This window comes from Pristiophorus japonicus, unplaced genomic scaffold, assembly GCF_044704955.1.
Source record: "Pristiophorus japonicus isolate sPriJap1 unplaced genomic scaffold, sPriJap1.hap1 HAP1_SCAFFOLD_642, whole genome shotgun sequence".
Lineage (NCBI taxonomy): Eukaryota > Metazoa > Chordata > Chondrichthyes > Pristiophoridae > Pristiophorus > Pristiophorus japonicus.
In genome coordinates, this window is record NW_027254554.1 from 89,080 (window position 1) to 104,402 (window position 15,323).

At 51.4% G+C, this 15,323-nt stretch overlaps 1 protein-coding gene across 1 annotated transcript in view; it reads left to right on the forward strand.

The window, feature by feature from the left end:
• The window catches only part of cenpq (centromere protein Q), a 66,314-nt gene that overhangs the window by 50,219 nt on the left and 772 nt on the right, over positions 1-15,323 (forward strand). Inside the window, exons 6-8 of the mRNA XM_070874024.1 lie at positions 4,462-4,591; positions 9,605-9,724; positions 12,953-13,021. Coding sequence (XP_070730125.1) covers positions 4,462-4,591; positions 9,605-9,724; positions 12,953-13,021 — 319 coding nt within the window. The remainder of the gene's footprint in view (positions 1-4,461; positions 4,592-9,604; positions 9,725-12,952; positions 13,022-15,323) is intronic.

Genomic DNA, 15,323 nt, shown 5'->3' on the forward strand with positions numbered 1-15,323 from the left:
CTTTTTCACTGTTGAGGCCAGTTCATTGGATATATTCAAGAGGGAGTTAGATGTGGCCCTTACGGCTAAAGGGATCAAGGGGTATGGAGAGAAAGCAGGAATGGGGTACTGAGGTGAATGATCCACCATGATCATATTGAATGGCGGTCCAGGCTCGAAGGGCCGAATGGCCTACTCCTGCACCTACTTTCTATGTTTCGAATACTCCAACCCCCTTAAAATGTATGTGCGGTTAACAAAATCCATTGCGAGTCTTGGAGCAGCTTTTGCTTTGCTTAAAGTTGCACAAAGCACAGAAGGGATTGAGTAGGACTTTCAAAGATTTTGCACAATCCACATGAGGTTGTTGAGCGAGAGTTCCAGTTAAAGGCCCATTACTGTTGAGTTGGAAGTATTACGTAAGATTGCTTCTTTCGTAAACGCCGGACGCCTGGCTCCCAATTGTAACACAGTGCCCACCAAGGCAGATTGTGGCCTCTGCGTCAGAAGGTTATGGGTTCCAGCCCCACTCCAGAGTCTTAGCACAAAATCCAGGCTGAGGGAGCGCCGCACTGTCGGAGGGGCGGTACTGAGGGAGCGCCGCACTGTCGGAGGGGCAGTACTGAGGGAGCACCGCACTGTCGGAGGGGCAGTACTGAGGGAACACCGCACTGTCGGAGGGGCAGTACTGAGGGAGCACCGCACTGTCGGAGGGGCAGTACTGAGGGAACACCGCACTGTCGGAGGGGCAGTACTGAGGGAGCACCGCACTGTCAGAGGGGCAGTACTGAGGGAGCGCCGCACTGTCGGAGGGGCAGTACTGAGGGAGTGCTGCACTGTCGGAGGTGCCGTCTTTCCGATGAGACGTTAAACCGAGGCCCCGTCTGCCCTCTCGGGTGGATGTAAAAGACCCCAGGACTGTATTTCAAAGAAGAGCAGGGGAGCTCTCCCCGGTGTCCTGACCAATATTTATCCCTCAACCAACATCAGTTTACAGGCGATCTCGTCATTTGACGTGTCGTCACTGTTGCCTTGTGGGAAGTCGCTAAGTTCAAGGAGGCGGAAGGCTCACTCTCACCGCCTGTGGAAAAAGCAGGGATGGGCCAATCCCGAGAACAAATGAAAGAAAAGCTCCCTCCGAGACGAAAGCCATGTTTTGTCTTCAGTCATCATCATCATTATCGGCGGTCCCTCGAATCGAGGATGACTTGCTTCCACGCCAAAAAGTTTCAGCGAAGGGCCTGATATTCCAGGTCAGGAACTCCGGGCCCAAGTTTCGTGTGGAGTTGCTCCTATTTTTTTTGGAGCAACTAGTTTTGTTTGGAGTACCTTCGAAATCGCAATTCTCGGCATTTAATTTGCTCCAGTTCTAGTGAGTTGGTTTACTTTGGCTTTCGTTCAGTTTTTCTTTCAAAAGGCGGCGTTACCAGCCACGTACGCCTGTTTTGCAAGTTTAGCCACCGAAAAGTTACTCCAAACTAACTTAGAAACGAAGTCAGTGTCGACTTTTGTACGCTCAGAAAAACCTTGCCTACACTTTAGAATCAGGCGCAGGTAGCCAGAGATAGCGGGGGGAGGGGGAAAGGGAAGTTAGAGGATTTTCCAAAGCATTAAACACTATTCTTTATTTTTTAAAAGTGAAATCATCAATAATAAATGATAAATAAATCAATAAATAAAAAATACAAATTCCGACCTCACCTACCCGTTCGGGAGCCCGGCTGCGTGCTGCAGGCCGGAAATCGGCATTCTGAGAGCCCTTTGGGCCCGTGACTTTTTCCACCACTGTGAACCCCCTCCAAGATTTCTTGCCTTTGGGGAGCTATCCAGTCAGCCTGGCGCCCATTCAGCCAGGGCTCGGGTCGGTGTCCTTTGGGCCCCTCCCACACCGCCAGCCACACAATCTGGAGGCCAGGAGTGACTGCGCGCATGCACAGACTCCACTGCGCCCATGCGCAGCTGCCGGCACTCGTTTTGGCCCAGGGCTGTAGCTCCGCTGCGTCGCGCCGACTGCCGAACTGGCCTGCTGCCCTCGGAGAATCGCGAGGTAAGTTTTCGGCGCGCTTTTCATTCCGACAAAATCGGCGGGCCTCGCAGAGGTGCGCTGTTCCAGCGGATATCGGAAACTTGGGCCCATTATCCTGAAGGGTGGGAGATGCCTGTGCGTGGATTTTTTTTAAACGTGGGGCCACCACACAGGCTTGACAGAGCGAGGTCTGGGTCCAGTGGCAAGGGTTGACCAGGACGACTGGAGACCAGCTCTGCTGCACGGACCCAGTGCGCACGCACATATCACACAATGTGGGCTGGGCCCGTGCTGCCCCCTGGGGCCATCGCCTCTCCCGGGCCCTGAACTCACGCCTCTCCCGGGCCCCTGATCACGTCCCTCTACAATCTCTCGCCGCTCCTTCCCCCCCCCGACCTCCATTTGAAAGCCCTGTATTCGCCAACATTTATATATTGGGGTGGTACGGTGTACTATGCAAGCAGGATGTATGTTATCCCTTCCAATGTTCCACTGGCTGGCTCCTCATTCTCCATGGAGCTTCAGCTTACATAAGAACATAAGAATTAGGAGCAGGAGTAGGCCATCTAGCCCCTCGAGCCTGCTCCGTCATTCAACAAGATCACGGCTGATCTGGCCGTGGACTCAGCTCCACTTACCCGCCCGCTCCCCGTAACCCTTAATTCCCTTATTGGTTCAAAATCTATCTATCTGTGACTTGAATACATTCAATGAGCTAGCCTCAACTGCTTCCTGGGGCAGAGAATTCCACAGATTCACAACCCTCTGGGAGAAGAAATTCCTTCTCAACTCGGTTTTAAATTGGCTCCCCCGTATTTTGAGGCTGTGCCCCCCTAGTTCTAGTCTCCCCGACCAGTGGAAACAACCTCTCTGCCTCTATCTTGTCTATCCCTTTCATGATTTTAAATGTTTCTATAAGATCACCCCTCATCCTTCTGAACTCCAACGAGTAAAGACCCAGTCTACTCAATCTATCATCATAAGGTAACCCCCTCATCTCCGGAATCAGCCTCGTGAATCGTCTCTGTACCCCCTCCAAAGCCAGTATATTCTTCCTTAAGTAAGGTGACCAAAACTGCACGCAGTACTCCAGGTGCGGCCTCACCAATACCCTGTACAGTTGCAGCAGGACCTCCCTGCTTTTGTACTCCATCCCTCTCGCAATGAAGGCCAACATTCCATTCGCCTTCCTGATTACTTGCTGCACCTGCAAACTAACCTTTTGGGATTCTGGCGCAGCGGAAGCATGCTGGGCCCATAACCCAGAGGTCGATGGATCGAAACCATCCTCTACTAAGTATAATTTGCAGCGGCCGCGTGGCCTAATGGATAAGTCGTCTGACTTCGATTGTAACTGTGATGTTATCAGAAGATCGCAGGTTCGAGTCCCGCCGCGATCAGCTAACTCGCCGCGTGAAATTTTACCCAAAAAGAGTTTCATGCACAAGGACCCCCAGGTCCCTCTGCACCGCAGCATGTTGTAATTTCTCCCCATTCAAATAATATTCCCTTTTCCTGTTTTATTTTTTTCCCCAAGGTGGATGACCTCACACTTTCCGACATTGTATTCCATCTGCCAAACCTTAGCCCATTCGCTTGACCTATCTAAATCTCTTTGCAGCCTCTCTGTGTCCTCTACACAACCCGCTTTCCCACTAAGCTTACATAAGAACATAAGAAATAGGAGCAGGAGTAGGCCATACGGCCCCTCGAGCCTGCTCCGCCATTTAATACGATCATGGCTGATCCGATCATGGACTCAGCTCCACTTCCCTGCCCGCCCCCTTATCCCCTTATCGGTTAAGAAACTGTCTATTTCTGTCTTAAATTTATTCAATGTCCCGGCTTCCACAGCTCTCTGAGGCAGCGAATTCCACAGATTTACAACCCTCAGAGAGAAGAAATTCCTCCTCATCTCAGTTTTAAATGGGCGGCCCCTTATTCTAAGACCATGCCCCCTAGTTCTAGTCTCCCCCCATCAGTGGAAACATCCTCTCTGCATCCACCTTGTCGAGCCCCCCTCATAATCTTATACGTTTCGATAAGATCACCTCTCATTCTTCTGACTTCCAGTGAGTAGAGGCCCAACCTCCTCAACCTTTCCTCATAAGTCAACCCCCTCATCCCCGGAATCAACCGAGTGAACCTTCTCTGAACTGCCTCCAAAGCAAGTATATCCTTTCGTAAATACGGAGACCAAAACTACACGCAGTGCTCCAGGTGTGGCCTCACCAATACCCTGTACAACTAAACTTCTGCGGCTCAGCGCCATTTTTTGTCTGATTACATTTCGGTGACATTTTCGAAGTTTGTGGCACGCTATAAATGCAGGTTTGCACTGTATAACCTCAGTCAGCTCCAGGGCTCTGGTGTCGAGCGACCAAACCCCTCCAAGCGTTCGGGTCGATGGGCATTTTCGAACCAGCCGTGTAAAATTCGTGCCTTTTTGTTTCCAGGTTACTGGATCGCTGCTCCTCCATCCAAGTCCCTGTGAGCAGACTGAAGGATTTGAAAAACGTCAAGAAGTCTTGCGCCTTGCAGACCGAACATCTGAGAGAAGACGAAGCCACCCTGCAAATCCTGCAGGTATTTCAGTCCAACAGCACTCGGCCAGCCGTTCAACGTGACAGGAGGCAGAGATGGGCCCCGAGCCTCGATCTCCGTCTGCTCCAAGCTCCACGTCGAATCTCACGGCACAGGAGGAGGCCATTCGGCCCATCGTGCCTGTGTCGGCTCTGAAAGAGTGGTGCAAATAGTCCCACAGACCCGCCAATTGTTTCCCCTTCAAATATTTAACCAGTTCCCCCATTTTGAATGTCTGGCTGGCCTCCCACATTCTACCCGACGTAACGCATCCGGGAGGGCGCTGAGCACCTCGAGTCTCGTCGCCGAGAGCGTGCAGAAACCAAGCGCAGGCAGCGGAAGGAGCGTGCGGCAAACCAGTCCCACCCTCCCCTTCCCTCAACGTCTATCTGTCCCACCTGTGACAGGGACTGTGGTTCTCGTGACAGAGGTGATCCAAAACTCGGCTGCCCCGTGTCCTAACTCGCACCGAGTCCCGCTCACCCATCACCCCCTGTGTTCGCTGCCCTGTGTCCTAACTCACACCCAGTCCTGCTCACCCATCACCCCCTGTGCTCACTGACCCCATGTCCTAACTCGGACCAAGTCCTGCTCACCCATCACCCCCTGTGCTCGCTGCCCCGTGTCCTAACTCAGACCGAGTCCTGCTCACCCATCACCCACTTTGCTCACTGCCCCGTGTCCTAACTCGCACCGAGTCCCGCTCACCCATCACCCGCTGTGCTCGCTGCCCCGTGTCCTAACTCGCACCGAGTCCCGCTCACCCATCACCCTCTGTGCTCGCCGACCAACATTGGCTTCTGGTTAAGCAACGCCTCGATTTCAAAATTCTGATCCTTGTTTTCAAATCCCTCCATGGCCTTGCCCCTCCCTATCTCTGTAATCCCCTCCAGCCCCTACACCCCTCCCTATCTCTGTAATCCCCTCCAGCCCCTACACCCCTCCCTATCTCTGTAACCTCCTCCAGCCCCTACACCCCTCCCTATCTCTGTAACCTCCTCCAGCCCCTACACCCCTCCCTATCTCTGTAACCTCCTCCAGCCTCTACACCCCTCCCTATCTCTGTAACCTCCTCCAGCCTCTACACCCCTCCCTATCTCTGTAACCTCCTCCAGCCCCTACAACCCTCCCTATCTCTGTAATCCCCTCCAGCCCCTACACCCCTCCCTATCTCTGTAACCTCCTCCAGCCCCTACACCCCTCCCAATCTCTGTAATCTCCCTTAGCCCCACAACCCCCCGAGATGTCTGCACTCCTCTAATTCTGCCCTCCTGACCATCCCTGATTATAATCGCTCCACCATCGGTGGCCGGGCCTTCTGTTGCCTGGGCCCCAAGCTCTGGAACTCCCTCCCTAAACCTCTCCGCCTCTCTACCTCTCTTTCCTCCTACAAGACGCTCCTTAAAACCACCCTCTTTGACCAAACCTTTGGTCACCTGCGCTAATTTCTCCTCATACAGCTTGGTGTCAAATTTTTTATCGCATAATCCTCCTGTGAAGCACCTTGGGACGTTTCACTAGGTTAAAGGCGCTAGATATAAATATCATCACCATAGGCAGTCCCTCGGAATCGAGGAAGACTTGCCTCCACTCAAAAAATGTGTCCTTAGGTGGCTGAACAATCCAATACGGGAACCACAGTCCCTGTCACAGGTGGGACAGACAGACGTTGAGGGAAGGGGAGGGTGGGACTGGTTTGCCGCACGCTCCTTCCGCTGCCTGCGCTTGGTTTCTGCACGCTCTCGGCGACGAGACCCGAGGTGCTCAGCGCCCTCCCGGATGCACTCCCTCCACTCCGGGCGGGACTGGTCTTTGGCCAGGTGTCGGTGGGGATGTTGCACTTTATCAGGGAGGCTTTGAGGGTGTCCCCTGTAACGTTTCCTCTGCCCACTTTTGGCTCGTTTGCGGTGATGTGTCTGACCTTTGCCCTCTCTGACCCCGAATGATCAGTCCTGCACAAAGACTTCAGCTGCGCCCCCTTGCCCTGACGAAGGGTCATCGACCTGAAATCTTGACTCGGTTTCTCTCCACAGATGCTGCCTGACCTGCTGAGTGTTTGTAGCATTTTCGGTTGAGGTGTCCTGTTACTGTGTAGGGTTTCACCTTGCTTTGTGTGGCCGGAAATTTGCTGAATGCACATACCTTTGTTGCGATTCAGAGTACAGTTAAAGGCACGTGTTTTGGGTGTTGTATATTTAAATTGATAAGTACATATAGGAGCAGGAGTAGGCCATACGGCCCCTCGAGCCTGCTCCGCCATTTAATACGATCAGGGCTGATCCGATCATGGACTCAGCTCCACTTCCCTGCCCGTTCCCCATAACCCCTTATCCCCTTATCGGTTAAGAAACTGTCTATTTCTGTCTTAAATTTATTCAATGTCCCAGCTTCCACAGCTCTCCGAGGCAGCGAATTCCACAGATTTACAACCCTCTGAGAGAAGAAATTCCTCCTCATCTCAGTTTTAAATGGGCGGCCCCTTATTCTAAGATTATGCCCCCTAGTTCTAGTCTCCCCCATCAGTGGAAACATCCTCTCTGCATCCACCTTATCAAGCCCCCTCATAATCTTATACGTTTCCATAAGATCACCTCTCATTCTTCTGAATTCCAATGAGTAGAGGCCGAACCTCCTCAACCTTTCCTCGTAAGTCAACCCCCTCATCTCCGGACTGAGTCTGCATGCAAGCGAGTGGGCAACAATTTGTCAGATGGAGTACAATGTTGGAAAGTGTGAGGTCATGCACTTTGACAGAAAAAAAATCAAAGAGCAAGTTATTATTTAAATGGAGAACGATTGCAAAGTGCTGCAGTACAGCGGGACCTGGGGTTACTTGTACATGAAACACAGAAGGATAGTATGCAGGTACAGCAAGTGATCAGGAAGGCCAATGGTATCTTGGCCTTTATTGCAAAGGGGATGGAGTATAAAAGCAGGGAAGTCTTGCTCCAGTTATACAGGGTATTGGTGAGGCCACACCTGGAGTACTGCGTGCAGTTTTGGTTTCCATATTTACGAAAGGAAATACTTGCTTTGGGGACAGTTCAGAGAAGGTTCACTCGGTTGATTCCGGGGATGAGGGGGTTGACTTATGAGGAAAGGTTGAGGAGGTTGGGCCTCTACTCATTGGAATTCAGAAGAATGAGCGTTGATCTTATCGAAACGTCTAAGATTATGAGGGGGCTTGACAAGGTGGATGCAGAGAGGATGTTTCCACTGATGGGGGAGACTAGAACTAGGGGGCATGGTCTTAGAATAAGGGGCCGCCCAGTTAAAACTGAGATGAGGAGGAATTTCTTCTCTCTGAGGGTTGTAAATCTGTGGAATTCTCTGCCTCAGAGAGCTGTGGAAGCCGGGACATTGAATATATTTAAGACAGAGATAGACAGTTTCTTAACCGATAAGGGGATAAGGGGGCGGGCAGGGAAGTGGAACTGAGTCCATGATCGGATCAGCCATGATCGTATTAAATGGCGGAGCAGGCTCGAGGGGCCGTATGGCCTACTCCTGCTCCTACTTCTTGGGCTCTTATGTTCTGTTTGTCTCTGACCTTCATCGTTCCACCATTGGTGGCCGTGCCTTCAGCAGCTGAGGTACTCAGCTCTGGAATTTCCTCCCTAAACCTCTCCGCATCTTTCCTCCCGAAAGACGCTCCTTAAAACCGACCACTTTCAACAAGCTTTAGGTCACCTGCCCTGATATCTCCTTATGTGGCTCGGTTTTAACTTGCGTTTGATAATCGCTTCTATGAAGCGCCTTGGGAAGTTTTACTACGTTGCAGGTGCTATGTAAATGAAAGTTGCTGTTGTAGATGTGCCAATGCAAGAAGTAATCGAAAATGGGACATCAGAAATAAGAAATAGGAGCAGGAGTCGGCCATTCGGCCCCTCGAGCCTCCTCCACCATTCAATGAGATCATGGCTGACCTTCGACCTCAACTCCACTTTCCTGCCCTGTCCCCATATCCCTCGATTCCCTTAATATCCAAAAATCTATCGATCTCTGTCTTGAATATACTCAACGACTGAGCCTCCACAGCCCTCTGGGGCAGAGAATTCCAAAGATTCACCCCCCTCTGAGTGAAGAAATTTCTCTTCATCTCAGTCTTAAATGGCCCACCCCTTATCCTGAGACTGTGTGACCCCTGGTTCTAGACTCCCCAGCCCGGGGGAAACATCTTCCCTACATCGACCCTGTCAAGCCCCTGCAAGAGTTGTGTATGTTTCAATTCCCAACCCTTCAGTCTGTCTCTCCCTCTATTCCCGATCCCTCAGTCTGTCTCTCCCTCTATTCCCGATCCCTCAGTCTGTCTCTCCCTCTATTCCCGATCCCTCAGTCTGTCTCTCCCTCTATTCCCAATCCCTCAGTCTGTCTCTCCCTCTATTCCCGATCCCTCAGTCTGTCTCTCTCTCTATTCCCGATCCCTCAGTCTGTCTCTCCCTCTATTCCCGATCCCTCAGTCTGTCTCTCTCTCTATTCCCGATCCCTCAGTCTGTCTCTCCCTCTATTCCCGATCCCTCAGTCTGTCTCCCTCTCTATTCCCGATCCCTCAGTCTGTCTCCCTCTCTATTCCCGATCCCTCAGTCTGTCTCCCTCTCTATTCCCGATCCCTCAGTCTGTCTCTCCCTCTATTCCCGATCCCTCAGTCTGTCTCCCTCTCTATTCCCGATCCCTCAGTCTGTGTCTCCCTCTATTCCCGATCCCTCAGTCTGTGTCTCCCTCTATTCCTGATCCCTCAGTCTGTCTCTCCCTCTATTCCCGATCCCTCAGTCTGTCTTCCTCTATTCCCGATCCCTCAGTCTGTCTCCCTCTCTATTCCCGATCCCTCAGTCTGTGTCTCCCTCTATTCCCGATCCCTCAGTCTGTCTCTCCCTCTATTCCCGATCCCTCAGTCTGTCTCTCCCTCTATCCCCCATCCTTGAGTCTTATCATTCTGTCTCCCCGTACTCCTGCAATCTGTTTAAACCCCTTGTTCCCAAGCTGCACTGCATTCCTTGTTTTTATCCTTGTCCGCAGGATGAGTTGGACCAAACTCTCGACACGTTGGAACGGAACAGGGAAGAGGTGGAGAGGCTGGAGGACGATATCAGCAGCCTGAGAGAGCTCCTGGACGATGCCGAGGGTGGTGAGCTGCAGGTTGGTGGCCCAGGGGCTCAGACACATCTGCCCCTTAGTACAGCGCACTGGGAAACTGGAGACATTGTCCAAGCTTGTTTTCCGCATCCTGCTCTCCTTATCCTGGTCACATTGACCGAGACACACTGAGGGATCGGGAATACAGGGAGAGACAGACTGAAGGATCGGGAATAGAGAGTCAGACAGACTGAGGGATCGGGAATAGAAGGAGAGACAGACTGAAGGATCGGGAATGGAGGGAGAGACAGACTGAGCGATCAGGAATACAGGGAGAAACAGACTGAGGGATCGGGAATGGAGGGAGAGACAGACTGAGCGATCGGGAATACAGGGAGAGACAGACTGAGGGATCGGGAATACAGGGAGAGACAGACTGAAGGATCGGGAATAGAGAGTGAGACAGGCTGAGGGATCGGGAATAGAAGGAGAGACAGACTGAGGGATCGGGAATGGAGGGAGAGACAGACTGAGGAATCGGAAATAGAGAGTGAGACAGACTGAGGGATCGGGAATAGAGAGTGAGACAGACTGAGGGATCGGGAATAGAAGGAGAGACAGACTGAGGGATCGGGAATGGAGGGAGAGACAGACTGAGCGATCAGGAATACAGGGAGAGACAGACTGAGGGAGCGGGAATACAGGGAGAGACAGACTGAAGGATCGGGAATAGAGAGTGAGACAGACTGAGGGATCGGGAATAGAAGGAGAGACAGACTGAGGGATCGGGAATGGAGGGAGAGACAGACTGAGGAATCGGAAATAGAGAGTGAGACAGACTGAGGGATCGGGAATAGAGAGTGAGACAGATTGAGGGATCTGGAATAGAGAGTGAGACCGACTGAAGGATCGGGAATGGAGGGAGAGACAGATTGAGGGATCGGGAATAGAGAGAGACAGACAGAGGGATCGGGAATAGAGAGAGAGACAGACTGAAGGATCGGGAATAGAGGGAGAAACAGACTGAAGGATCTGAGATAGAGGGAGAGACAGACTGAGGGATCGGGAATAGAAAGAGAGACAGACTGAAGGATCGGGAATTGTGAGAGAGACAGACTGAAGGATCTGGGATAGAGGGAGAGACAGACTGAGGGATCGGGAATAGAGAGAGAGACAGACTGAAGGATCTGGGATCGAGGGAGAAACAGACTGAAGGATCGGGAATAGAGAGAGAGACAGACTGAAGGATCGGGAACAGAAGGAGAGACAGACTGAGGGATTGGGAATAGAGAGAGAGACAGACTGAAGGATCGGGGATCGGGGGAGAAACATACTGAGGGATCGGGAATGGAGGGAGAGACAGACTGAGGGATCGGGAATAGAGGCAGGGATAGACTGAGGGATCTGGAATAGAGGGAGAGACAGACTGAAGGATCTGGAATAGAGGGAGAAACAGACTGAAGGATCTGGGATAGAGGGAGAGACAGACTGAGGGATTGGGAATAGAGAGAGAGACAGACTGAAGGATCTGGGATCAAGGGAGAAACAGACTGAAGGATCGGGAATAGAGAGACAGACAGACTGAGGGATCGGGACTAGAGGGAGAGATAGACTGAAGGATCGGGAATAGAGAGAGAGACAGACTGAAGGATCGGGAATAGACAGAGAGACAGACTGAAGGATCGGGAACAGAAGGAGAGACAGACTGAAGAATCGGGAATAGAGAGAGAGACAAACTGAAGGATCGGGAATAGACAGAGAGACAGACTGAAGGATCGGGAATGGAAGGAGAGAGACTGAGGGATCGGGGATCGAGGGAGACACAGACTGAGGAATCGGGAATGGAGGGAGAGACAGACTGAGGGATCGGGAATAGAGAGAGACAGACAGACAGGGATCGGGAATGGAGGGAGAGACAGACTGAGGGATCGGGAATAGTGAGAGAGACAGACTGAAGGATCTGGGATAGAGAGAGAGACAGACTGATGCATCAGGGATCGAGGGAGAGACAGACTGAGGGATCGGGAATGGAGGGAGAGACAGACTGAGGGATCGGGAATAGTGAGAGAGACAGACTGAAGGATCTGGGATCGAGAGAGAGACAGACTGAGGGATCGGGGATCGAGGGAAAGACAGACTGAGGGATCGGGGATCGAGAGAGAGACAGACTGAGGGATCGGGGATCGAGGGAGAGACAGACTGAGGGATCGAGGGAGAGACAGACTGAGGGATCGGGGATCGAGGGAGAGACAGACTGAGGGATCGGGGATCGAGGGAGAGACAGACTGAGGGATCGGGGATCGAGAGAGAGACAGACTGAGGGATCGGGGATCGAGAGAGAGACAGACTGAGGGATCGGGGATCGATGGAGAGACAGACTGAGGGATCGGGGATCGAGGGAGAGACAGACTGAGGGATCGGGGATCGAGGGAGAGACAGACTGAGGGATCGGGAATAGTGAGAGAGACAGACTGAAGAATCTGGGATAGAGGGACAGACAGACTGAGGGATCGGGAATAGAGAGGCAGACTGATGGATCGGGAATCGAGGGAGAGACAAACTGAGGGATCGGGGATCGAGGGAGAGACAGACTGAGGGATAGAGGGAGAGACAGACTGAGGGATCGGGGATCGAGGGAGAGACAGACTGAGGGAGAGACAGACTGAGGGATCGGGGATAACGGGACTCTCGCTCTTGCCGATATTTACTATCTAGTCTGATTTCCATCCCCTTCCCAACCCCGGGGTTTGCTAATTTCTTCTCCCAGAGGGTTGTGAATCTGTGGAATTCTCTGCCCAAGGAAGCAGTTGAGGCTAGCTCATTGAATGTATTCAAGTCACAGATAGATAGATTTTTAACCAATAAGGGAATTAAGGGTTATGGGGAGCGGGCGGGTAAATGGAACTGAGTCCACGGCCAGATCAGCCATGATCTTGTTGAATGGCGGAGCAGGCTCGAGGGGCTAGATGGCCTCCTCCTGTTCCTAATTCTTATGTTCTTATGTATCTGGATCGTTATCATATTGTGGGAGCTTGCTGTGGTCAGGTTGGCTGCCATGTATCCCACATTGCAACAGTGACTGCACTCCAAAAGTGCTTCATTGGCTGTATAGCGCTTTGAGACGACCAGTGGTCGTGAGAGGTGCTATATAAATCCAGGTCTGCCTTTCTTTTCTTCTAAAGCGCTTTGGGACATCCTGAGGTCATGGGTCATTGGACACGCGGGAATTTACCGTGTTTCACCTCGACACACAAGACTGACGACTCTCCCTTTCCGCTTGCCTTTCCACAGAATATGAATCCTGGGGTTCTGAACCTCCCCGAGCTTCCTCAAACCAGCTTCCAGCAAGCTACCCTTCAGGTTAGTACCCACAGAGCGGGGAAATGGTACTGGAACGAGTCGGAACCATCCACATCCTGCCTCATCGATGGGGGCAAAAACTGCGGTCGGACAAATGCCTCCGACCCGAAATTTTTAACCGAAAATACCCGGTGGTCCCGAAGGATTCCAGTCGGAGGCCTAGTTTCGCAGTGCAGCGTACGGGAGCATGTCTTTCAGAATTATTATTAGCTAGTTCCAACTGCTCCTTGATGGTACATCATTTCATTAAGTTCACGGGGTTGGGGGTAATATATCAGCATGGATAGAGGATTGGCTAACTAACAGAGAGTCGGGAAAAACGGTTCATTCTCGTGTTGGTAACCAGTGACTAGTGGGGTGCCGCAGGGATCAGTGCTGGGACCCCAACTATTTACAATCTCTATTAACGACTTGGAAGAAGGGACTGAGTGTAACGTAGACAAGTTTGCTGACGATACAAAGATGGGAGGAAAAGCAATGTGTGAGGAGGACACAAAAAATCTGCAAAAGGACATAGACAGGCTAAGTGAGTGGGCAAAAAATTTGTCAGATGGAGTATAATGTTGGGGAGTATGAGGTCATGCACTTTGTCAGAAAAAAATCAAAGAGCAAGTTATTATTTAAATGGAGAAAGATTGCAAAGTTCCACAGTACAGCGGGACCTGGGGTTACTTGTGCATGAAACACAAAAGGTTAGTGTGCAGGTACAGCAAGTGATCAGGAAGGCCAATGGTATCTTGGCCTTTATTGCAAAGGGGATGGAGTATAAAAGCAGGGAAGTCTTGCTACAGTTATACAGGGTATTGGTGAGGCCACACCTGGAATACTGCGTGCAGTTTTGGTTTCCATATTTGCTTTGGAGACAGTTCAGAGAAGGTTCACTCGGTTGATTCCGGGGATGAGGAGGTTGACTTATGAGGAAATGTTGAGGAGGTTGGGCCTCTACTCATTGGAATTCAGAAAAATGAGAGGTGATCTTATCGAAACGTATAAGATTATGAGGGGGCTTGACAAGGTGGATGCAGAGAGGATGTTTCCACTGATGGGGGAGACTAGAACTAGGGGGCATGGTCTTAGAATAAGGGGCCGCCCATTTAAAACTGAGATGAGGAGAAATTTCTTCTGAGGGTTGTAAATCTGTGGAATTCGCTGCCTCAGAGAGCTGTGGAGGCTGGGACATTGAATATATTTAAGACAGAAATAGACAGTTTCTTAACCTGGCCGACAGCCATGATATGCGAGGATTCCTCTTCGCAGTCAAGGCCACCTTCGGTCCAAACACCCAAGGCCTCACCCTGCTGCTGGCCAAGAACGGGGAAACACTGAACAAGGACACCGAGGCTGTCAGGGCCCGCTGGAAGGGGCACTTCGAAGACCTCCTCAATCGAGACTCTGCCTTTGACTCGAGTGTTCTCGACTCCATCCCGCAGCATGCTAACCGATGAGGGGTTACGCGGAGCGGGCGGGGAAGTGGAGCTGAGTCCATGATCGGATCAGCCATGATCGTATTAAATGGCGGAGCAGGCTCGAGGGGCCGTATGACCTACTCCTGCTCCTATTTCTTATGTTCTTGCATACCAAGAATTATTAATAAATGAAGTGAATGGGCAAAAAACCGTGAAACAAATGGATTCCGGTCAGTGAGGTTGTCCACCTTGGGCGAAAACAAAAACGAGAGATCAGTGCACTTTCTAAATGGTGACAAGCTAGAAACTGTGCAGGTCCAACGAGTTTAAACGACCTGGGCAGGTACAGAAAATAATCAAGAAGGCCATTGGAACGCAGGCCCTTATACCCAGGGGGCCGAAATTCAGGGTCTCACAGAGACCCCTTAATGCTCGTTTGCGGCGGCCATGCCTGAAAATCGAATGGCCGCTGCTTTGGGGTCAGCAGGCCGACCCGACCCAAATTCAGCGCGGGGATTTTTCGGCCTGGGCCCCGCCCAAGTGGTTGCAGCGGTGATGAAAACTATTTTTTTTAAAAAGCAATCAAAATACTAGCCCGTCGATTTTCACCTGACACAAACGCAAAACACCGCGGATGCTGGAATCTGGAACCAGTTTGGTTAGCCCAATCAGTATACTGGAGTACTGCGTGCAGTTTTGGTTTCCATATTTACGAAAGGATACACTTGCTTTGGAGGCAGTTCAGAGAAGGTTCACTCGGTTGATTCCGGAGATGAGGAGGTTGACGTACGAGGAAAGGTTGAGTAGGTTGGGCCTCTACTCATTGGAATTCAGAAGAATGAGAGGTGATCTTATGGAAACGTATAAGATTATGAGGGGGGGCTCGACAAGGTGGA